Source organism: Cyclopterus lumpus, chromosome 15 (genome assembly GCF_009769545.1).
Source record: "Cyclopterus lumpus isolate fCycLum1 chromosome 15, fCycLum1.pri, whole genome shotgun sequence".
Classification (NCBI taxonomy): Eukaryota; Metazoa; Chordata; class Actinopteri; order Perciformes; family Cyclopteridae; genus Cyclopterus; species Cyclopterus lumpus.
Window position 1 is genome coordinate 9,026,653 of NC_046980.1, and position 25,715 is coordinate 9,052,367.

The 25,715-nt window shown below is 40.3% G+C and overlaps 1 protein-coding gene across 4 annotated transcripts; it reads right to left on the bottom strand.

The window, feature by feature from the left end:
* Window positions 1–808: 808 nt before the first annotated feature.
* Window positions 809–20,416, bottom strand: LOC117744455 (carbohydrate sulfotransferase 15-like). 4 transcript variants are annotated; one of them, XM_034552748.1, is made up of 9 exons: window positions 15,465–15,728; window positions 7,877–7,903; window positions 7,319–7,754; window positions 6,052–6,391; window positions 5,252–5,389; window positions 4,309–4,465; window positions 3,995–4,151; window positions 2,902–3,049; window positions 809–2,791 (listed from the first exon to the last, which is right to left on the bottom strand). In XM_034552748.1, exons 3-9 carry the CDS (start codon window positions 7,751–7,753, stop codon window positions 2,589–2,591), a joined length of 1,578 nt encoding a protein of 525 aa, XP_034408639.1. In that variant the 5' UTR covers window position 7,754; window positions 7,877–7,903; window positions 15,465–15,728; the 3' UTR covers window positions 809–2,588. The 4 variants fall into 4 exon arrangements, with proteins under 4 accessions (XP_034408639.1, XP_034408637.1, XP_034408636.1 ...); XM_034552746.1 differs by lacking the exon at window positions 15,465–15,728 and adding an exon at window positions 20,317–20,416 and having other exon boundaries at window positions 7,319–7,903; XM_034552745.1 differs by having other exon boundaries at window positions 7,319–7,903.
* Window positions 20,417–25,715: the final 5,299 nt, after the last annotated feature.

Consider the following 25,715-nt stretch of genomic DNA (forward strand, 5'->3'; position numbering starts at 1 on the left):
CCTTCAGCAAGGCACTGAACACCAGACTGCTGCAGTGAAGCTGCTCGGTGGACAGTACATCACTCTGGTGATGATGCTGTTTTTAAATTTTTTTTAATGGCACACATAATCCAACGTCGCATGTCCTTGACAAAATGAAAGAATGTCCAAAGACACCTCATCGGTTTCTTCTAACCTCGGACAATCATGGAAGGGTTTTCCATTAATATCACATGAAGAGGGCAATCTACCAAACCTGACTACCTTTATCGCTTCAGCTAAACTCTGTCATCATCTGTGAGACCAATCACATTGTAAATGCACATAATCAGAGGTAAAAAATGGCGATTGTGCGGGACAGAGCGCTCGATATCTTATCATTGAATTCCTCTGTAAGTGCATGTGGGTTGACACGATAATGATGATGATAATGACACAACAGCAGAAAAGTGGTTACATGTTGTTTCAGGAAAATAAGCTCTGATGGTATGTCACCCAGTAAATTGTCCTTAAAGGTACAGTGTGTAGTATTCAGGAGGTAGACATATTACTATATTATATATTATAATTACTATTATAATAACCTGAAAATAAGAATTGTTTTCTTTTCGTTATAAGAGGGTTACGGTCGGCCTATGTCATTCTCCTACACGCTTGGCTCACGGGAGTGGCAGTTCATTATATATATAGGACACAATGTTGGTTTTGCATAACAGAAAACGAGTGCTCACAGGCAATAAGTTGGAGATAGTCAGGTTTTAATTTATTTTCCATGCTGGGCCTCCTACTTTGCAAATGTTTGAGGAGCCTGATCACATGATAAGTTGCAGTTCGCCTATTTTTATGCAAATGTTTAATTTGTGCATGAAAAGAAATTTTATTTAAAAAGCATTTGAAGTATTGCGAGAAAGTTCTCATGCTCGGCTGAGGTAGAAAAGTTGATATAATAAAAACAGAATGAGCAAATAAATGATGACGTATACCTGAAGCACGTGACCTGGAGCTTCTGCTGCACATTAGAGGCGGAAAATAGCAGCTCCTCATCAATCCATACAGATCTGATATAACCTTTAGTTTAGGGTAACCCATCAGGCTAATACATGAAAAACAAAAATAAATTTCTTGTTTACACGGAGTTCTACATTGTTTTTCCACAATTTGAGTTTGAGGTCCAACTCTTCTTCTGCCGTGGTGGTTTTACAACTGGAGAATGGGCACCACCTGCTGCTTATCTCGATGAACCAACTCCTAATAACAATATATTGACAAGTATTATTCACAATTCACAAGCAGATAACTATTTCCGTGGCAGTGGCATTTTCATTTTTATGAAAGCTTTGCAAGCAATGCTTGAATAAGCATGACACGCGACGTTATCAATATCATGATAACATACACAATATGATAAAATCAACTAAATAATTATGGATCGTTTATGGATACAATATCAAGTTTGTTTTGCTTTCAGTGTAAATTACAGAAAAGAAAAATGCATATCTAAAAACAGGTTTCCACACACATTCATGCTCCCAAAGTCTTTATTAAGCACAGCTGGGATATTTAATCCGATTAAGACGAATAGTGTGGGCCGTAAGGTACATTTCTGTGGGTGCAACATTTTTTTTACGCATTGAATTGCAATGTGATTTTCTAAATAAATAGGATTAAAACTGATTACAAATACGTCTAATTATATATCCAATTGTCTTTGATCACCTGGAGGAATTTGATTGCAGCGTTCCGCCTGGTTCCTGGAAGGTGGAGTCAGGTCATCAGGTATCATTGCATGCGATAAATATTAAATCACCCCAGGACTCCATCCGCCTGCTTTGGTTACACTGTATTTGGGTTTTTTCTATGTACCATACATACATGATACTGTATAGGAAATCCCCATAACTTACAGAGGAAATTATTCAGTATGGGGAAGCTTAAACAGCCATGGCTGTATTTTCATGTATCACAGCAGGCCTGTGGAGTGTTTGGGTGTTGAGCGACTACAATATTGAGTTTGAGTGCCCTCTTGTGACTAATCCCAGCACATCAACTTCAACTTCTGGTATTGAAATATTTGGACTTTCAAAATGTTCCTTGACAACTTACATTGTTTGTCATTTGTGAAGTCATTACAATAATATTGTGTCCCTTTCAAGGGAGGACTGTCATCTGAGGAAAGGAGGTTTTTTTTATTTTTTATAAAAGCCTAAATCAAACCACAGTACCATGACCACATGATATTCAGCTCAGCCTTTTGGAGCATAAATTAACTGCAAACTTGATCCAGACGTGTAGATTAATGAATTTGCATTGCATTTTGTGGATTTTAATCAGCAGTGATAAAAATGTCTTGTTCAACCCTGTAAAAACATAAAACACAAATTCAGCTTATTGTTCTTATTATTATCATCTTGACTCAATGAGTCACTCACATTCTTTCAAGAGCATATACAAATATTACAAACAAAACCCGTACTTATTCGGACCTTCATATAACCCCAGTTATAACCTTTGAGTTCTCCCACTGTACATTTATTTATATCGTTTGGCATTGCTGCTTTAGCTTCTTGCTCTGGTGGTGCATTCACGGCCATCCACATTCTCGTGCACGCTCATGCCTCTTCAGGTGCATTACTCCAGTGGAAGGCCTTGTTGTCCAACACGCTGGCCAGTTTATGGTTGAAGGGTTGGTGAAATCCCCTGAGGAGGTCACTGGTGGCTGGAAGCATGTGACCCAGGTTCCTGTCTGCCGTCCGCCGGGTGTTGGATTTGGGCCGTTTGTACAGTGCTGCCTCCACCTGCTCCGACAGAGGACCTGCAGGGAGGATATCAAAGTCCTTTACGATACAGAAGTGAAGGCTTGAGGCACAAACAATCACAAAAATACACAGCCAGGAATGTAAAGGTTTTTTTTGGGATACGCACTTAATCTGAGAAAATCAAAAACTTTCTTGATTGTCACTTTGAAGTTGGCTGCATAGTCCTCGAGGCGAAGAACTAGAATCTGCTCGCTTTGGAAAACTGTCAGCCAGTCCAGCAAGAAGACAACGTACATCCCCAAATGTAGCCTCACCTGGGGAGAAAAGAGATCTAAATCAACATCATAAGTCTTTTGTGGTGAGATCGTTTCATCAGCTGCTGGTTTCAAGGTCAAATGTTAATTAAACATGAAGCAAGTCCCCAAAGTGTCATGCAGTGAGAGAAAGTCAACAGCAGACACACAGGTGGTAGACAAAATAATGTAAACACTATGTTTCTTTCATTATGATGAACATGGGCTCTGTAGTGTGTTTTGAGTTGAGGCCTACACTGTCCTTAGTGTCCTAATAATTCCCAAATGCAAACAAATGCACTAGTTTCTGCTTTTTGAGTAACTTTTCTCTAGAACTACAGCGACCAGTTTATTTGTGAAATGAACTGCTTAAAATAAATGAATAAATAAATATAATTCTGATATGATGTCGGTTTAAGTGTGCAAAACAGTTGGTTTTGCACACCAACCAGTATAGGGAAAACTGGAAAGTTTAATTCCTGTTTATTGAACGGTAAAGTCAACAGTGAGATGCACCGACACTCTGAGTCCTCTAGAGGGCACCACAGTTTTATCCAAAACAGAAGAGTCATGCCAACAATTATGATTGTTTTAGTTAGATTTGAGATGGATTCTGTTTCTGCTCCAATGGTTGCAGGTCGAGCTGATTGCTGTTTTTGCTGAAGTAAATCTCCCTGCACATAACATAACAGTGCTGTCATGTTGTGATTATGGGTGACAACCAACACAGCTCATAACTAGCGCTGCATGATATAATATATATGCTGAAGCATCTGAAGTGACTCTGGTCAGCTGTATTTTTCCCTGCACAGAGCGAGAAAAATTCTATTCACAACCACTCGGAAAAGAACAGGTTGAAAGTCTCAAAAGGGAAATACATTTGTTTGTCGTTAGGTTTGATTAAATATAGTTATAAAAACTGTAGTTATTCTTCCGGTCACAAGCGAGGTCATCATTTCAGCTAACCGGCATGGCGTTGGAGAGGCTGGTGTTGTAGGCGCAGGATCGAAGTGACCTCTCAGACAGGCAGGACTGAAACAACTGTACAGATTCTACGACCTTCTGATGGAAGTCCTCCGTTGACTTGTTGGCCATCTTAAAGTACAGGTAGTCAGAATAAAGTCTGAGAACAGAAAGAAACAGAGTTGTAAGGCAGTTGGAACAAAGAATAGGAGTTATGATATAAAACAAAAATGCTCTCCAGGAAAACCTTTTGGAGGGAAGTCTAAACTGAAAATCACATCTGACAAGTGGACTTGTGGATGGTTTCCCCAAAGTACCTCTCTCCTGGATCTCTAAGCATGATGATGATTTTGGCCCCGGGCTGGACTTTGTGGATGAAGTCCTGGGCCAGGAACGGTGTCTCCGTCTCCTCCATGTCTCTGTGAAGGTAGCTCCAGACTTGGTTATCCCACATCGTGGATGCACTGGCTTCACCTGTCAAAGACATCGACAGTCTGAGCTTCGCCTTGGGTAACAACGGGTCATTTAAAATGCAGCGAGTAGTGCGGGCACTCAAGACATAATGTAGCTATGTTTAACTGAACTTTATAGACCAAAATATGCAAGATATGTTGCACACACTTTCCTTATATGTACATTATGTCCTCCAAATCTATACCGGGAGAGATTTGTGACATGGCAGTTGCAACTTTTGAGTTTCTAAGCACATTTTCTTACAAGAAAACCTACAAAACCAAGATTATTGGTGTTATAAGGATTGCCCTTCAAAAGATTAATACTACCTTACCATAAAAATGTAATTACTTCAAGTTAGTATTTATTGGAGGGGTATTATATGTCAGGCCCAAAGTTTGAGCCAACCTCATTTATCATCACAAATGCATGGAGAAGGAATAAAGATGGTGATTGTGACAGCACCCATGGGCGTTTTGAAGTTCTGTGCACACTTCTAAAAACTCAATATTGTTCTCTTAGGCCGCAGAATATCTAGAATAGGTGAGCGCCACTGGTGCTTCTGAGGTCAGAGCCACGTGCGGGGAATCCACTGGAAAAGAGCGAGGCCTGCCAATAAAGTGAAGGAAAGCAAAAGAGACTTCATGGTCGGGATCCAAATTGGTCTTTGGAAAAACACCAAATGAAAACTTTAAAAGGCCGCACATCATTCCATCTGATGCACAATGGACGGTAATGATACCAAACCAAACCATAGCCACCCGCCCGGCCGCACACACATACACAAACACTTTCACATGTGTTCACCTGTTATGAGTGCGCGGTGGTCTCCAGATGAATTTCCACTGATTCCTTTTTGGATGTTGTGGGCTGCCAAGTCAAATAGATCCAGGTAATCTTCCACAGGAAATGTTTCCTGGAAGCCATCTTTGAAACGTATATAACCTGCACCCCGAGGAACACCAAAGTCACACTGAATATGTACACTTTTATAGACTTCTTTTTCATCATATCGATTTCATGGATTGCTTAAGCGTTCAATCATGTTGACTGAAAAGCCGTTAAATCCACTTTGCAAAGTTCTTACATGCACAAACAATATACATACAGAGAGTGCATGCAGGAAAATAATTGAGAGTTGCACCATGTCACCATGTCTTTGACATATGCTGAAGGCTTACATGAAAAAGGTTTCAATGATCCCCTGTGTTTAATAAGTTAATTTTTACAAATCCTAGAAGACAATTTGTATATGTTATCAAAAGCAAGTAAATTGGAATTGCTTTCAGTGAGCTTTGAAGTCGGTTTGGAGGTAATGGGCTAATGTTCTTGCTTAATTGATTCGTCATTTGAATTCATCAGAAAACACAAGGTGACATCCACAAATGTATTGTTTTTGTCCAACCTGCAGTCCAAAACCCAATAATATACATTTTACAATAATGTGACCAGGCAAAGCACAACTAACTTTCTTCTAAATCAGTGTGTGTTCTACCATTTCTCTCTTTTTGGATTAATCAGTTATAACTCTGTGTCAAATCCATTAGCTCGCCTCGACCATCACCACGCAAACATTTGGAAACGCCATCCATCTCTCGATGACCTACCGAAGCGCTTCCTGGTCCACCAGTGTGGCTCCTTTATCGTGTTGAACTTGACCTCCGGGTGCAGCAGCAGCCTGTAGAACAAGTCAGTTGTGCCGCACTTCGGCTGGCCGACGATGTAGAAGAACGGCAAGCAGCGCAGACGAAACAGTGCGCCACCGCTGTGGTGTAAGTGCTGGCGGAAGCTGGTCCTCAGGTGGTCACACACAGTCCTGAAGCTCTTTGTGCGCAGGGCGTAGTGGTTCCTCCTGTATGGATCAGCGCTGAGCTCACCGGAGAACTCCTCATACCAGCAAGGGCTTTTGACGCCGGGCAGGAAATGGCGAGGAATTACAGAAAACATCTGCAGAGAGGAACACAACAAAATCAGGTATTACAGATTGGGTGACGGAAACCAACGGATATACTGTACAATACACTTTAGTCCCTTGCACCATGAATATGACGTCATATCTTTGGTGAAACTGGTCAAATTTGTCCTCCTTGTGAAGATTGCAGCCTTTTGATGCTGGTGGTGGAAGCTAAAAGACAGCACATTGTACTCTTTGAATTCATGTGCACATACACTTAAATACACACATTAGCAGTTACAAGTTCTTGGGCCGTAAAAAGCATAAAAAAATCCATAAAGTAGAATCACACGGTGTTGCAGCTTTTAGTTGCATTATGTTGCTTTGACAACTCAGTTAGATATATGTGTGTGTGTGTGTGTGTGTTCAACACACATGCCACTTATTGGTATTTAACTTACTGACTCACTTGTGTTGCTTTCATTGTAATTGTGATTCAGTTAGTGAGCCATAAACACAATGATTGCGTGTCACGTGGAGAAAGCATGATGAGAACATACAGCCATCGCAGGAGAATTACAGATCATTAGCAACATAGCAACAGCAGTCAGTTAGCAACACTTAGTGAGACCTGATGCCTGATATTACTTCACAGCCTTGCACACTTTGATTTGAATCAACACCTCTGTCAGTCTCAACCAAAACTGGCCGTTACGAGCTTCACCAAACTACTTTACTATAGCATTGTAAGGTGTTTGTTATTTAATGCTGTTCACTTGAATCACGAAAAAGTAAAGCGAGCATAGTGGTCACTTATTACAAAATGTTCAGCGTGGCCTGAATGATCATCCGTCAGCATATCGTTTGAGTGAAATCATTGCATAATTGCAGCCTGGAACTATAACAAAAACATCCTTTATTTTTGTTGGCCCACTCACGTACAGGCAAAAATGAGTCAGACCAAGTTTCCAAAGACTTACATGGGAGGCAGTTCCAACGACGTCCTTTTCATCGGGCACCTTCCTGGGTGTGTATTCCAGTCTGGAGCCGATGATTTTCACCAGCAGCTTCACATCTATTAAATTATTTTCAGACAAAACTTTGGCTGCCGCCTTGCCGGTCGGGACGACCACATGTCTGATAGGCTGAAAGGGTGAGGGGGTGAGCAAAAGCCCTTTCCTGTCCCACGTCAGGACGTGGGAAGCCATGATGAGGAACATCAGAGTCAAGCCCATCAGAAAGCTGACCACTTTGACTTTTGAGATGCTTCGCAGGTTCGTCAGTGATAACCGCCTGATGTCAAACAATGTCCTCATCGGCCTTTTTCCATAGTCCTTGCTCAAGGGCAAGCTGTGGAGGCTGTACGTGTGGTCCGTTTGGGGGTTGCTCCCATGTTTGCAGTCTGATAGTGACATACTGACATAGAAGCAACATTTAAAAAAAAGAAAAGGTTCAAGCTTTACCTTCAGGGGGTCACGTGTCCTGTCTATTCGTCATAGTTTTAAATCTGCATTTCATTATTTGTCTTCATTTCTTACATGCTCCCCAGTCTTCGGCAAGGCCTCCTGTGAATGAGAAACACTTGTTAAAACACAGCTTTATTTTTTTTTATATATGAGTTTTCTTTTCACCAAAAGTGCAAAAGCATAATTTCCCATCTCCCATAATTCCAAGAAAGTAGCATGACATTTTTTTGTATGAGAGTATTTTAGGGAGCTATATCCCCCTCTGAGACATCAGTATGTGAATATCTAACTATGCTCCCTTCTATATGAATTGCATCTGAACATACTTTGAGGTCAGCTGCAGAGCGTGTGTGGTCTCCTGTATGAAGATGCCTTGCTTTAAAAGGAGGGCTGTTTAGCACATGCATAGACAAGCTCTACTAAGACCCTTCCAAGGGCAGAATAATAGTTACTCTGTAATTAAAAACTAAAAACACACGATTATTCTCCACGAGCTAAAAGCTCACTGAGAGCTTTATTTTGTTAACCTGGAAATATCATTTTCAAGATCATGGTTCTTCACAGAGAAAAAAAAACAACACATTGGGTATTGATACAGGTGGATACGCAGTGTAGCAAGTGCATGCCTTTTGTTTTTTTCTTTTACGACCGCATGAATAATAAGAAAGTAGGCATTATTATTTCAAGGGTCCAGTGCTAATGAATTCCAGACATCGAAGTACGTCTCTGACACTTCCTCGGCCAGCGACGCATGCAGAGTGTGTGAGATGTAATAATCTTGCTGGACTGGGGAATGAAATCCTGCACCAGATCTTTCTAATGTTGCAGTGTTTTTTTTTTCTTCCTGCACAACAGGAGCCCGTTAGAGTACAGCCAACATTATGTGACTCAACATTTTAACACCCACATCATTAAAAAGTGCACATTCAGAGTTTTATGAAAGGCCACTCCACCTCAGTCATCTTAGCCGAGCGACACTAGTACGATTGAGTCCAATAAGGCTGCATCAAGCTGTAAGACTATGTGTTTTTGTAACTGGAAACATACTTAGCACTAAAAGTCAGGACATCTCTGTCGCTGCTGACTGCATTGTTTTAAAAAAAATCCTGTTCATGGAAGTGCAACAGTATATTTCTGGAGTATCCCTCTACAACTTTTTCATAAATCATAATCATGTCCTCGTAGGATTTCTAAACAAACTTTGTTTGCTTGTAACCTCTGCGTGTAAATTAGTTCTCGCCAGCCTATTCCAAATGTGCTGTTTCTTTTTATGCTTACAGCATTCATCTTTATTAATGTTGCAACACTTCTATAAATTGTGGGTTAGTCAAGCAAATTCTGCATGGGTGCGAACTTGCTGAATATGTGCTCAAAGGGCTTTAAAAGTTCACTAGAAAGCCGTCACACACTTGCAGATTTCATAATGTGACATCTCAGAGCCCTTGCAGACTTATCAGGAATCCATGGCAATATCTGCAGGCCTGTGTGGGATTGAGCAAATAACTTATTTTTAGTCCCTCTTCTTGACGTGTTATGGCTTCATTTAATGAAGAATCAGTTGACGGATGTGGGCTCTCTGAATGAGACCACTTGCTAAATACAATTCTGTCATCTAGTATTCCACAAGTTATTAGTGGATGATGCTGCTTCTGATACTAATCCTCATTCTTGCCTTACCCATTATGTGTCTTGTATTTTCCATTATGTGTGAAGCCCTTTATTGCTGGTAAAATGAATGAATGCTACTCCTCTCTAATTGTGTTCATACTTATGCAAATCTTAGTTCCTACAAATCCTGGTAATTGTTATCGTCTCTATTCTCTGTAACTATAAATCTAGTATTCCCATTAGAGATTATTGTCTAGGTAGTGGAACAAAAATCAAAGCATGGGAGAAGAGAGAGATTTAGAAATGCAAGAGAGCATTAAGAAGACGGTGAGAGTCAAGGGTAAATCACGACGTGGAGAAATGAAGCAGCCAAGAAAAACAAAGAAAGACAGTGTGAGAAAGATCAGGAACGACAGCCTTTAGACCTCTTTGGTTTAGAGAATCGATCTGTGGCGGGCAGAAACCGCAGGTGGAATGGACTGAGGAGAAACACCATCGTCAAAATCCTGCTGACTCCAAATAAAAAAGCCTTGCATTCATCATTGCATTAGATGCCTTTGTCTTCCTATAAGCCCACAAAATGTCAAGAGTCATCTGGCATGAAAGGCAGAATAAGACATTACTCATGTTGTTGGTGCATTGTGTTGACTTGTTTACCAGCTATATTAGTAAGATTATGTGAAAAGTTATTTCACTCAAAAACACAAATGTCAACTTCATCGGGGCACGAGTGAAAAACATCAGGGGGTGGCCAAATTCATACAGATTTACACATTGCCATTGTATTTACCGATTTGCAATATCATAGCTGTGATAAAATCAAATCAGTATCTTGTGTCTGTTTCAGGGACCAACCATGAAGCTCATTGCTTTTTGATTAGCCCCAGGTGTACAGATTCCAGCTGTGTGTCAAATATGGTATTCAACCTTTTACGCCTCTGTTAATTATGAACACAAAGCACTTCCTTCCATACCTCCTTCAGACAAAAGACACGGTGACAGTATATCATAACGGGATGGCATTTTCTACGACATTTCATACTTCAGATTTGTATTTTATATCCGCTTGATGTATTAACTGAAATGCCTGTTTGGGGCTGTTAAAGTGGGTGCAGGGTATGCAATTACATGGGGGTGTCTTGCGCCCTCTCATTTATCCCTCTCTATCTACCCTTTGATAGAACATGATGCCAATCGGCCTCAACCCAATGTGTGCTGCAAATAAACCGACTGAACACCGAGTGAAAATCAGCATCCCTGCAGAGCTCTTTGAAAGAAAAAAATGCTGTATATGCTGTTTATGCTGTATGCTGTATGCTGTATGCTGTATGCGGATGTGCAGCTCAGTCGACGTTCTGAAATATAAACATGAAATAGAGCTTCTACTAATGTGACGAACGTCATGAGAAAAGCCGTTCCCCACGAGCATGCAGCCATCATTACGCACACATATTCTCGCTTCACCTGAAACATGTCTTAATCATGTCCTCGTGTTTATATCTGTGTAAACACATTCTGACTTTGTACAGTACACTCTGTGACTGTGACTTGGCAGAATACCAGCATTGGGAAAAGGGAGGCACGAGAGAAACTAATGCCACAAAAGGAAACGAGACAGCCTCCCTGTTGATGGGGGAGTCAAACAAAGACGGACGGGATAACAAATCTGCACTTATAGAACGTTCTCTATGGATAAAAAACGAAATGAAGCTAAAAGGAAGTTCAGCCAGGAGGACTCTCTTCATACTCTCATTCTCTAATTCTCTCTGTCTCTCTCGCTCTCTTTCTCTTTCTCTCTCTCTCTCTCTCTCTCGCTCTCTTCACTCTGAAGGTAACCGACCAGTTTCTGCCACGATCTCCCTAAGCCAATCACATCGTCGCTGTCAAGTTTGAAAACGGTTCTCCTCTCTGTTGCAGTCAGTTGTCAGCTGTCAGTTGAGTTCTCTCCAGTCAGTGTCCAGAATCGAAGGGCAACCCGGTCTCTTAATGATGTTCCCACAAAACTAAAATGTAAAAAACACGGTCTCCTCAGGGAAATTCCTTTAATATACTACGTCACAATGGAGTCTAATCGCCATAGACTTCATTCATCTTATCACACACATGTAACAGTTGTTTTCACTCATACTAAAGTCTCTCCTGATTGAAATTAAAGTGATTTGAACAACATAAAATAACAAATACTTCCAAGGGGCGATCTCCGTGCATGCACAAAGACGTTTACGTTCAATGCGCAAAAAGTCACCTTAATGGGGTACGTAAACTCATAACTCATATTCATGGACTACTTTATTGCCTTTATACAAGCCCTAAAAAATAAGTTTATTGTAACATGCAATATCAAAAATACAAAGTTTGAATATCCTGTAAACAATTTGATTTGGCTGGCATTTACTCAAATGGAGATTTTTAAGACTCCCTGTTTCTTCGGCATTTAAGAACAAACTAAGCTTCTTTACATCATCCTCAGATGTGTAAATAATGCTTTTATCTGTGAAATATTTGTGACAGCGACATCTAAAAAGCTCAGATGGCGCACGCCAAGTTACTCAAATTGAGAGTTGCACAAGGCAGAGGGCCGTGGTTTTCTGGCACACTCGCCTCGAGCCGGCTTCACTTATGCGCCTGTAAACTACGTTTAAGAGAACAAATATCTCAGAATCTGGACTTTATCCGTCTCATGATGCTAATAACTCAGATTTCTGGGCTTTATCCGTCTCATGATGCAACACGAGTCCTCCCTTTCCTTTTCATTTCCACTTAAATAATGCTGCAGTGGGTTGATTTTCTATCTTCACAGGGATCTGACTTCTTCATTTGCTAAAGAAGCTGTTGACGCTAAAGTACAGTCGAAGCAAAACGGCATTCGAAATATTAAATGTCTTGGCTAACAGCGGCGTCTGTCTTGATACGCCAGGTCCCCACAGTCCATACACACATCTGGAGTGCAGAAGTGGTCCTCTAAAGCTAAACTGTGTACTTATGCATGCATGGAAGTGTATATATTGGCATGCATGTTTTTCTTATAAAAACAGGTTGTTTGCTTTAGCAGCGCTTTAAAACTGATGTAGCATTAATAGCAAGCAGAGAGCACTTGTGCTACTGTTTAACGAGCGTGGGGGAGAAGGAACAGGCGAGTCTGAAGGCATGCTCTGGGGCCACTTAAAGGGTAATTCGGGTTTATTACAAGTGAGTCTAACGCAAAAATTGTTGGTAATGTTCCCTCATTGCCCAAGATTGTATTTCAGTGTTGATTCTCACAGTGGGTGGCCTCGACTTGGCTGTGTGATGCTGCTCTGTCGGGGCAGGTGTTTCGCTCATGGACCCGAGGCTGTGCGGTGTCAAGTGTGTCAAGTTGTTTGCATGAGCGTCTCTCGACAAACCAACAACACCACCGGCCGAGCATGTTTTCAACGAGCACAGCGCCAGTTAAAATAAGTGACTTATATGGTTATTAAAGACTTTTTTAAATTTCTATTGGACCTGTAAGTAATTGTGTTACTGTGAAGACTTACTTCCAATTGTGTGCTGTTCATTCAATCCATATGTTGTTTTACAGCCATTTCTTTTGTATTCGCATGGAAATTATTATAATTACTTTAGCCAGTGGGTGTCTTTGTTTTCTGTTCCAAGAAAGTTTAGGCTAGCCGTGGGTTTGTTTCTTTCTCTCTGCGTGTTACTGGACCTCACCCCAAATCAAAGTTGTCATAAACCGGAATGATCTTTTAATACGAAGTGGTAAATCATTTTAAATATAAAAAAGATTTGCGATTTGGTTCTTATGATGAGGCTAATTAATTATTGTCATGAACATCTAACCACAGTGGACTTGCATCTGCAGAACCCAAATGCCCAAATCACAACAGATCGAAGAAAAAATTTTGGAATATTAATTATTGAAAGATTTTTGATTTTTGTTTGACAACACAAAGATTCCAGTCAGGCAGCTTATAATTACTCCTTAATTATTACAAAAAGCGGCAGAAATTCAGCTGTGAAGCTTGAAGCTCTCCTCAAACCTGCACATTTCTTCTTGAAAGCAGGCGGCTTATGAAATAGGCGTGACAACAGAATCTGTCAAGAATGTTAAATTGGTTTTGATCTTGTCTGACCACGTTTTGTAAATCTTGTTTGCTCACACAAAACGGGCACAATATCTCATGTAGCGGCTTGTTCGCACCTGTTTGATTTCTTTTTGAAGTCTTGTGAGCCAAAATCGGTTTGCACTCTCAATATGCATCTAAAAGGCGTGAGAGTCCTTTTCATTTTACGGGTGGTTCATAATAAGACTGTAATTATTATCTGTCATTAATATAATAATTATGCCCTATAAATCACTTATGACCTCTGTTTTACTTTTGCACCGCCTGATCCCAAATTAAAGTGCTTTAGGGCATTTGGGAAAATATTGGTCTTGGCTGGTGACTCGCTCAGGGCTGCAGCACATACGTAATGCAGCTAATTAAAGACATTTTTGATTTGATGAATTTATAAACTTAATAACCTTGGTTTCTATAGCAATATGAGCAGTATTGTAGAATTCCTTTTTTATTGATGTTGTTTCTTAATTGCAGATACATTTAAATTTGAATGTACAGCTCGAGCAGAACAACAAGGGAGTGACAGACGCAGATACAAGTTTTACAACATTGAATCCTCTTATCTAAAACGGAAATTATGCAGAGCCCACTTTACTGAGGATTGTTGTCATCCCAAGTAAAAAAAACGACCAACTCTTGAAATAGAAACTCACAGCTATTGCCAAAACAACCATGCAAACCTCCCACATTCCTAATGTGCTCTGTTACATATGTGGTGGACCCCCAAAGTCCAGTCTAAACAATCTGCTATGCTTCACCCCCTCTCCATCTTCTTCTCCCCTCATACTTTTGGCATTACCTAACATTTAGAGCGGAGCCCTTGCCAAAAGAAGCATGGCGTTGACGTCCCAGCAGCTCCAGCCAGAAATTTGTGCCGCATACTCGGAGGGGCAACTTAAAACCTTTTCTCGCCCATGTAAACCTGAGGTTGAGCTCGGGTTTGAGCAGTTATGGAGGGTGGAGAGATGCTGCAGACACTTTCTCTCACACTCCAACTCTATCTCCCTACAGTTAACAATGAAATACAACTTTAGTGATTTAGGTGCCACACTGACAGTCCACAAAGGCTGCTTTGTCCAAAGGTCGTCTGCCCATGTCTGTCAGGCCCCACAGTCCCTTTAATATACTAGAATGGGGGAAAGCATGGGGGGGGGGGGGGGGGGGGAAATGAACTAAATGACAAATCAAAATGCAAACAACTCACCCAACAACAGACCTCATCCCAGACTTCAAACCATACACACAATTACTTCATGGCTTGTTTGCACGACAGAAACCATTAGGCATAATGGAAGGAATGATCCAGGGAAAATCTGTCAATTAGTCAGATGTTGACAGAGAACGCTTCAGTTTGTTAAGTTGCAATGAACAAAATCACAAGATAAGCGCAATACATTGAAAGCGTGTGTGCACATGTTTACAGTGGTTTATCTCATACCTCTGTCCTGTTTTCAGTCTTGTAGACCAAGAGTATTTTACAGACATGACACTGAGATATTCTGCAGCTGTTCAGTAAGGCAGAACATATAACCGGGCGGATGTTAAGTTTCAAGCTTCACAAAGTCTTAAACAAATCACTTTCTGGATACTTATTAAAGAAGGTGAAACTGTGTTTTTGCTATATTTTTGTCTGTCCTAATGTTTCAGGCTGTTAGGCTACATTCTGGGGTGTATACATGCTCAGCTACATTACTCTTCTGTTAAATTGTCTGATCACTTATCTTGTTTCTGTTCAGGTTTATGAACACACTCATAACCTTCTTATGAGTGTGTTCATAAACCTGAACAGAAACAAGATAAGTACGTAAAAATACGTCAGGATTTTTCACTTTTAAATAATGAAAAGAAAAAAAAGCCATTAGAAAAACATCAAATCGTACTAAATTCCTTTCTTCATTATTTGTTTTTTGTTTTTTGTGCAAATCGATGATCTTTGTTACAAAGATACTCACGTCAGAGTCGAGTGTAATCCACGCGCCGCTCACGAGCCATGACGAACACCGATCACGGCGATGAAATCCACCTGACGGCCGTCTGCACGAAGCGATAAGTGAAATAAATGTGACTGTGTATCCGCAGGATGAACCGTATTCATGCGGAGTTCGACGCGGAAATGCGCGAGACTTTCCGGAGTCTCCATCTGACGGAGCTCCCCTGCGCGCGACACGCAGTGAGGAGAGAGGAGAGGAGAGGAGAGGAGAGGAGAGGAGAGGAGAGGAGAGGAGAGGAGAGGAGAGGAGAGGAGAGGAGAGGAGAGGAGAGGAGAGGAGAGGAGAGGAGAGGAGAGGAGAGGAGAGGAGAGGAGAGGAGAGGAGAGAGGGGAGGTGCGCGTGTGGAGCAGCGGAGGATCCACGGAAGCAGAACCAATCATATCTTCACATCGACCTCGAAATGCGTATATTGATTAGGGTTGGCGTACCGTTATGAAGAATGGCAAATCACATAAAAAGCAAATCAATGGATCTGCACGCTGCATTTGCCAGCTTCGAGAAGTTGTTCTGATCAAGGAAATGCTCACACACTTGATGCAATTCAATCAACAAAACAAGCAACAATCCCTGGATTGAACTTTGTGACAATAAATGCAATCGTATTTTTAATTGACGTTTTGATTTATCGTTTGAAAACACCATATTCAAGCTATACTGTCTCATCTCTGGGGTTTTTTAGACCACATTCTGATGCCCCAGTGTCCACACGAAGCTCCGCGTCAATCAGTAACATGCACACCATTTGCTGCAAATGATCCTTTTCATTTGATTTGGCACTCAAGCCGTGAAATAAGGTTCCATGTTGTTATTTAATGCTGTTTGAATGTTCACCCCCTTGTCCATGAAACAAAAGCAAGTATCAAAATGAAACATATATGGCCTAAAGTGGCGTAATGTCCACCTGAGCAGACACTGTCGTAGCTTTTCCTTTGTGGCTCCACCTGCAGATAAAGACTCTTTGTTAGCTGCAACTCACCTGCTCCGCTGACGCCATGTTGAGAGCTGTGTTGAGGCAATCCCTCCAAGTATGTTGCAATATTGTGCAATCAGTCATTTATTGCTCCTGTAATATATACGGTATGTCTCATTGTTACCAGAATCGCCATGTGCACACAGATGATTGTCTTAGTTGTCATGATGACTCATTCTGAGTGGGAGTGTTGTGGATGTTTCACAATGGCACATTTGGCCTAATGATAAAGTCGTGCTGGTCCACACGAATGTGGAGCAATGGAATTCATCTCTCTTCTCATGAAGTACAGACCACATGTTTATCCTATTTATCCTCTTCAAATCTCTGTGGGCATGTTTTGCTGTTTACAATTTGTCACCTCAAGACTCTTGAGGTGAAGTGAAAATCCTCTTAATCACTCAGATTGCTCAGAATAACCCAGGGGTTACAGTATTTGCAATAAATGATTTTAACCGGGTCTATTTTTACCTTTAGTGAATTTGTTATCAGTAAAAGTTGAACATGTGCCATATAAAAAAGTACTGAAGCAAGCTTACTCACCTGAGCCCTTGTGTTTATGATCACTGCAACGTCCCTTTACTAAAAACTATTGAGGCCACTGTTGGGTTTCATCAACATTGATATTGATATCAAGTCTGACATTTATCTTTTGTGTACCGGAACATGTATTTATATTACTAATCTTCATTGCATCACTACTGTGAATTTCAAGTGTAAAATCCTATCGTCATTAAAATCCAAAACAAGACACCACCAAACAACAAAGCTATATGTCCAGTTTCTACCAGCGGTAGATGGATTTGTGACGATGACGCGAAACACATGTCATTGCCGTCCGTCCATGACATCTGTTTCTTAAACAGAAAGAGGAAAAACAAAAGAGAGAAATCCAATGACACGTTCGGGGGCTGCTACAATGTTCATCTTTGGGGCTCCAACCGGTTGCAACTTTAAAGGGATGAGATGGTTCATTTCTGACAAAGGAACGAGGATGCCCTGGGAAACTGACACTGCTCTATGAAGATAAGTCTCATTTGAATAAACTGCCTCCCCTTCAGAGCATATCCATATGCATGAGACTCTGAGTCTAATTGCTGTTGATTCCTACCAAATTGATTGTGATTTATTCCCATCTCACAGAGACGCACACAAGCTGTGTGCGCAGTGTGATTGAAGTGTAATAGATTGATTTCCCCACAGTCACCTGAATCAGTTTTGATCAGTTTGAATATATTTGATGTGGTTTCGTACACAGCATTAAAAGATGTTATCACTCTAGGGGTGGCAATGTTGTCGGCTCACCACAGTGGCTGAGATAGTGCAACAAATATTGAATGGATTCTAATATAGTTCACACATTCATGTCCCCAGAAGGATGAATTATACAACATTGGTGAGTTTACATTTGCATTTTCGCACCATCATCGGATCAAAATGTGCTTTCTGACCAAATACCTAATAACATTCCCATTTCCTCAGCCATACTTTGCTCCCAGTCTGAATTAATTATAACCGCTTATAAATGACACATTTTGCTCAAATCGATGCTCAATCTTAAGGTGCAGCCTCACAGACTGGCTGCAGTGAGGCTCCACACAATGTCGTGGACCCGGCAAATATAATGTTGGATGTATAAATAGTAACAAGTACGCCATTTTAAGATTGATGACATGTCAATGTTGTGTTCACAACTTGTTCCCAAAGAGGCAAAACATTAAATCAAGTTATTACAGTTCTGAATCGAGGAATTGTGTGACATTTCACTTTACTTTTAGTCATTTTTCCTTTAACATTTGAAGACACGTATCCTCATACATTATGGAATCTACTTCATTACACCACCAACACACAACACAGGCCTGCAGGCTTCCTCTGTCAACTCAAAGGTGTGTTTTTTAAAAAAAGTTAAAACATATTTTGTTTCATACTGTTATTGGCTATCCATGGTCGAAAAGCAAAGCTCAATAAAAAGAAACGGAAATGTCCTTCTCTGCACGCTGCTTCCATCTGTAACTTTCCTAATGAGCCGATATATGGATGATCGCCTTCGGGGTGTTTACTATCCGGCACAAAAGGATTTCAACAGCAAACAGAGGCTTTAGCGCTCTTAACTGCTGATTGAGAAAATTGTGCTTTGCAGAATCTGTGCATGAGTGGTGAAAAGAAGACAGACCGTTGCATCTATCTTCCAAATCTAACAGCAGCAAGCTAGTTCATTACACCGCCATTAGTTCAGTGAGCAGCCATTGAGAGATAATGTCCTCTAATGAGCGTGTGTGCCAGGGAGGACAAGCTCTCTCACAGCACTGCGGTCTTTGACTTTGAGACTTTGTCCTCTTCTGTGTTATTAGCACAGCTGACCTTTGAATGCATCAGATGAGTGAAGCAACACATCTGGTAAAGCTGCAGTGTCTGGGGGGAGGAGAGGTGAAGGGAATATTAAACAGAGATGGTCAGTTAGAGTAATTTTAACATTTTGCTTTAATATCTATTCTAAATATTAGGATATTAAACATGTTCCATATTTAATCTCTCTGAAAACAATTACATAAGACTCGATACGAGATGTATGTTTTAATATGAAGCTTATCAGACGATTTAACTAATAACCTCTCTGTCAATGTCCAACCCTCCAACAAACACTCTCTACCGTTTCAAGAGAAATTGATTTTCTCTCGCATTACAGTTGCATATTTAAACAGTTTGAAATACGTGATTGATATTTATAAACAGTGGGTTTTTTTCGACCCAGCCTCACCCTCCTCCCTGCGCAGACTGATTTGCAGACATGATGCACAACGCAGTTTTGTTGTACGGGAACGTCATTTTGGGCTAATTTTCTACCAAAGGGGCCCAACGTTGTGGGAGTTGAAAACAGCTTCTTCTAAGAGCGACGATGGGAAAAGCACTCCTGTCAGCTCTGCTTGAGTTCAGCCTTGAGGTTGAGTTGATTCGAGTCTGGAATCCAACCTCATTTTACTCACGATGAAACCACATTACACTCATTTCCCAAACCATGAAGCCTTTTCCTTGGAAAATCTGTTTTCATCCACAGCTTGACTCTTGTGCCAGTAGTCTTGTAATCACATCAGCGTGGCTTCGTTGGACCGTGTGCAAAGATTAGAAGACGTAGTTAAAGATTTGTGAAGGAGGGGAAAAGATGGACCAAGCGAGCTTAATCAATGTTGCCTCCCAGAGATTTATCCAAAACATCGCTCACACGCTGCCGTGCCCTTTCCATAACAGTCTTTAGAAAAGCCCTAACTGGGAAGTTGTCCAAATATTTCCCCATGAGTCAAATCAGGGCTGAACTCTCACTCTGAATCATAATTGTGGAGCTCAATTGGGCTCCATTAATTGTTTTACCTCTTTGAAAGAGAAAGAGCACCTTTTCGCTATAGCAAGCCACTCCAATTCATCAATTGCTTCATCAAAACCACATTGTTCGTCATAGGCAAGGCAAGGCAAGTTTATTTGTGTAGCACATTTCAACAACAAGGCAATTCAAAGTGGTTCACGTGAAACCATTAAAAGCATCAAAACATAATGCAAAAAAAAAGATTTAAAAACAATTCATTAAAACATTTCAAACAGTCCAAAAGCAAGAAATAGAATAAAAGTCGCAGTGCAGTTAAAGAAATAAAATGCCGTAAGATGCATAGAAGGAACAAATCAATGAGGAAGGGCAAAGCCAAACTGGATGAGAAGAATGTATGACTTTCTCTGAAGATTTTAACACATGTACTCCCTCAGGCAAATCCAAAGACAAAACCCATTTGGTCTTGCCAAAAGGAAACTTTAGCTTTAATTGTAAATATGGAAAAGATGATGCTTACTTACTTTTTAATAGATTGTCAAGTATTTGGCATTTCTCTTCCTTCGAAGGCACAGTAGCTGTCTGAGTCATTTGTGTTTTAGCTTCAAAGATTTAGTCCGAATTGAACTGAAAGAAACAGTTGGTGTCACAATCATAAAGTAAATATTCAGCATGTTTTTATGACGAGGTCTGACAGTACAGCTCACTTCTGAATTTCCTAACAGGCGGGGCCCAAAAGCTCCGAGGACTCGCCCCCCTCCTTTAATCCTCAACCTGACTTTCATACTCTACAACTGATTAAAACACCCAGGAAAAGTTGGCTCCTTCTGCCAGCTGACTGCCGCTTGGTACTGAAGAAATCGGTTTTATCTCCTCCTGCCTTGGCTGGGGTCCCTGCTGCGCTGAAGGATGCAGTTGAAATACAAAGCGTCTGAAAGAGATGGCAAGCAAGACTCTAACGATTCAAGCAAAAAGCATGGCTGCCTGCAAACTCTCCAGGACCAGCTTTTTGATATCCTTTTATTCAGATGTCCTTGGCCTGCACAAAGGCAGTAATGTAACCAACAGATGAACAGATACAGTTGGCATGTATGCTTAAAAAAGCACTTGATTCTATTACATTACACCCAATGATTCATACAGTTGGTGGATGTGGTAAGATGTAATAACATTTACAAGAGCCAGACCTCCTAGAGGATTGGCTTCAGTTTCAAATTAATTGTAAAAACCTGGAGCCATCTTCAGGAATGGACATTTATTCACCAACGACACACACTATGTAGATATGACAGATAATGTGTGTGTGTGTGTGTGTGTGTGTGTGTGTGTGTGTGTGTGTGTGTGTGTGTGTGTGTGTGTGTGTGTGTGTGTGTGTGTGTGTGTGTGTGTGTGTGTGTGTGTGTGTGTGTGTGTAGATGCAAATATCTGAACTGTTGCCATGGTGGCTTATAAATAAACCAATTTAGTGAAATCCTTGCCTTTAGGAACTGATCTGGTGATCTGGATAAATAAATATAATATAGTGTTGTTTCCTTGTGTTTTAATTTGATTTGATTACGTGCTCTCAAAGATTGCATTCACAAACATTATTATGAATACTGTATTTTCTGAAACTCAAGTTATTGTTAACTTATTCTAACAGAGTTTTACACGGCGTACGTGACGGGCTAGTTTCCTTTAGCTTTAGCTTTCAAAGAAGTGAACCTTCTATTCCTATTCAATAAATAAGGAATATGGCTAAAGACCAGCTACACAGTGAAAGTTAACATTTTGCCACGTAGTTTACTTTCACATTATTTCTTCAGATTTTTTTTGCCCTCGCTCTGATCATTCACCTTTGCCTCATTTAAAGCACGTCTCCACTGCACACATTGTAAAGTAATCACAGAGTGACGGCAAGTTCTGTCGAGTTTCTCCGGGTTTTGCAGATGGTTCCCCCTCACATGCTCCTCATTCATACTTTTAAATAATGGTTATACCAAAGCTGATTAGTTTAATTATTCTCAGGATTAATTCTCAGGTTTAATTATTCTCAGGATTAATTCGGTCATCATCAATCATCAGTAGGCATAAATAAATACGTTTTTTGTTTTTTTGCCACGATTTTCTTGAGGTAAAAAAATAAAAAGGCAACTTGATTGAAATGTATTGGTATATGTAATTAGCACACCTTTAGTAAGAACCATTAAAGCAGCAATAATCAAATACTTGTATATTAATGATGGATCACATGACCACTTGTATGTGAAAGAGGAAGCTTGTCGTGACAAAGCAGATCATTATCACTGGACTCCCAGCAGTTCACCTCAGCTCTAATGAGCATTTTAGCCTTTTTCAGCGCATTGTTTTGTTTTTTAACAGCCAGGCAATATTAATCCTTTGGCTCACCGCTCTCATCTGCATCAACACACTACCTGCTCAGCACCAAACAAATGCCACATTTCTACAGCATGGCACGGCTCTACTCAACTGGACTCTTAGAACGACTCCTTTGTGGCTTTCCATCAGAAAAACTTGTGCTGCTACGTCTTTTGGTAACAAGGCAGCTGAGTCCATACTAGTTGAAGTTAAAACCCAGCAGACAACTGATTGGTCAGAGAGAATCAGAGTCAGAGTCAGAAACAGTTCATTGCAAAAAAAAGGAATTTGACTTGGTGATTGGTGTGAAAATAAACACAATGACATTAAAATAAACATTTGAAAGAAATTGTACAAAAGAATATGATAACCGAACAAACAAACAAATTGAGAGTACGTTAAAACAATTTTGTGAAAGTGCCTATAGTATATATTTAAATGAAGAGTAATTATAGTTGTTTGGCTTTGTTGATGAGCCCAACTGCTGTTTTTGTGGCGTGAGGTTTTGGTCCTGATGGACCCAGAGGGAAGAGACTCAAACAGTTAGGAAAACGAAATATAGAAAAGAACTTGGTTCAAAAAGTGAGTCGAGTTGAGTTGAGTCAAAGCATGTAGTGGAATTAAAGCCGAAGTTATCGACTAAATATTGATATCAATATCAATTCATTCAGCCTGAAATGTAGCTGCGTCAAGGACTAAGAGCTAATTGAATGAGTAATACATAAATAAAAATGTTAGATGTGATGATGATGTGTTAAATTATTAAAAATGAATCAGAAATTGTCAGTGTCTTATGCAACCTTATAAAGCACACACCACAATGTTCTACTATATGGAAACCTCTTTCTTTCTCTCTTCCTGTATCCATCCCCCGCTCCTCCCATCTGAACCATGAACCTCAGCGGAAACGATGCCGATCCCTGTGGACCACCGCGGCTGAAGATAGCATGCATGCACAGACACACACACACACACACACACAGACACACATACCAGTAAATTCTCAGCTCCATTTTATTTATTCAAGCCTCCTACTCGTTTCTTTACAACAGATAAGTACAGCAACAGAGGCTGTAGAGTAATGTTGTCTGCATACCACCGCACACATCTACACACACAGACATGAAAGCATGTTAACATCTGACCTTGTCCCAGAGCTTTCTCCAACATGAACCCAAATGACCTCCATCAGATGACTTGCAAAATTATTCATCACGTTGTCAAACAGTTTTGCCTCAAGCCACAATACGGGATGGGTTCCTTATGCTGTGTTTCCCAGAGTATTGATCAAAACTGTCAAATTATTCGGCTGCATGCCAGTTCTTGTTGGAATGAAAAATATCCCTGAACAAAAGCAGGGCACATATTGCACAGAACAAACACATCTACAGTGAAGGATGCCATTTGTTTTTATTTAATGGTTTTTGTGTGCATGTTTCAGCAGTTGCAAAAGGTATGTGAAAGAGGGGGGGGGACTAATACTAAAGCTACACTAACAGCAGCACCTCAGAAACAGGTTGAAGTGACACAATCCCATCTAATTGTAGGATGCTTGTCAAACCTCAAACTGCAAACTGATGTCAGGAGGAAAATTGCCTTTAGCCTTTCTCCGTCTGCTCTCCACCTGTCTCTTCGCAGCACACTCACTGTCTGCAGATATATACAGAAGCCTCTTATTCAAGTGTATTGTAGATCAAAGTAGTGAACACACCCTTGAAAGATGCCAACTAATGACACTGGCATGACATCCTATCCCAGTCCTCTGCTGTCGGCCTGCACAGATCATCCTGGCTACCGATAGCTGCTGTCTGCCCTTTTTTATGTCTGTCCTGTTGTTGTCTCTCATGCACACCTGCTACATGTCGAAATGTAGGTCAATAAAGTGTAATAGAAGAGTGTGTTTTCCAGAATCCTACACTGATTACACCTTAGTGCGCTGAATTCACAGGTCTGCAATGACGTGTGGCTGCATGGCTCTATCTTTCTAATCTAACTCTTTATGTGCTTACATGCCCTCCAGAAAATGATGCCACGTCACCGTGTAATACATTTGAGTATGAACCATAGAAAAGAAGTTCATAAAATAGATGAACAAATTCTAACTGTGGGTCAGTGGTTAGCATGCCCGTCTTTCAATCAGGGGGTTGGCGGTTCAATCCCCGCCCTAGTCGATGTGTCCTTGAGCAAGACACTTAACCCTGAATTGTTCCCTGTAGCTGTGTCTACAGTGTATGAATGTAACATGATTGTAAGTCGCTTTGGATAAAAGCGTCAGCTAAATGACATGTATTGTATTGTATTATAAAACAGGAGTCATCATAAGATATCATGAATACCAATAAATAGAGGCTCTTCTTTCAATCATGTCTGCATTTAAACTGAGATGATGTCAAAAGTAAGGAAGGAAATGGGGACACTGTGTGGTTGTGTTATGAAAGTGAAGGTTGGAAGCAAATTCAGAAGTTTACATGCGCTAAATTAGACAAGTACGAGCCGCAAAATGTATACTTCAGTGTTAAAAAAGTAGCTCTGAACTCAGCTCATTAATCTGCGTCTTTATATTAAGATGAAACATATGTTCATAACACTTTCTAATTATGCACTTGTTATGAAGGGTTTGTAAAATACAACTAATGGCTTTAGTAATGGTTAATAAATTATTGGCGAATGCTTTATAGATCCGTTATGGGCCCTTAATAAGAAAAACGTTTGGCTCATCAGGTTGAAAAGCCAAATCCTCCTCCAGGATGTCACTTTGCTCTGTAATCATTTTCTTCATTTAAGTTATTAATACATTTGTTGTCAGTGACAGTTGGTCAGTCACCCGCAATTATAGATCTTAAGAAAGTCTTTATAATCCATCAAGTCTGCTATAATTGTTAATAAATCTTTAGATTTCGTTTCAGATGTTGTGACGTAAAAGCTGACTATGGACCAGTATAGGTTCATAAGGTGATGGTATTTGAATGCTGCATTCACAGCTTCTTTCTGCTGCTTCCAAGTGGCCAAACAATTCAGCTATTTATTGAAGGTTAAAGAACTAAAAAACTATGAAAGGACAAAGCAAATGTTCTGCTGGATCTAACTGATCTATAAAGCATCTGCAATTGATTTATCATCCATTAATAAAGCCATACAGTTTATAACCCCTATTGGACTATTGTAATTAAAGTTTGCTTTGATGTATATAATGTTGGGTAGTTTAATTGATGACAATGCAGCATATTTAATACATATATCATGTGTGTAAAATCTTTATTTACAAAGTAACTTCCGTCATAAATTACAAAAGTACATTTACCTCTGAAATGTAGTAATGAGTCGTAATGAGTACAAACATAGAACAACTTGAAACGTAAATACTTGAGCACAGAGCTAAATTGTTTTTACTTGGGGAAATGCACTTACTTATTTATTTTCCACCAACGTGTAGAACATGTTTGGTTTCGACGCTTAAGTCTCTGGTCATAATGTAATTAAGATCCCTCTTCTGGCATCTTGTTCCCCAGGAGACGGCAGCATTTCCATTTTTTTTAACAAAGACATGATCTACCACTATTACAAA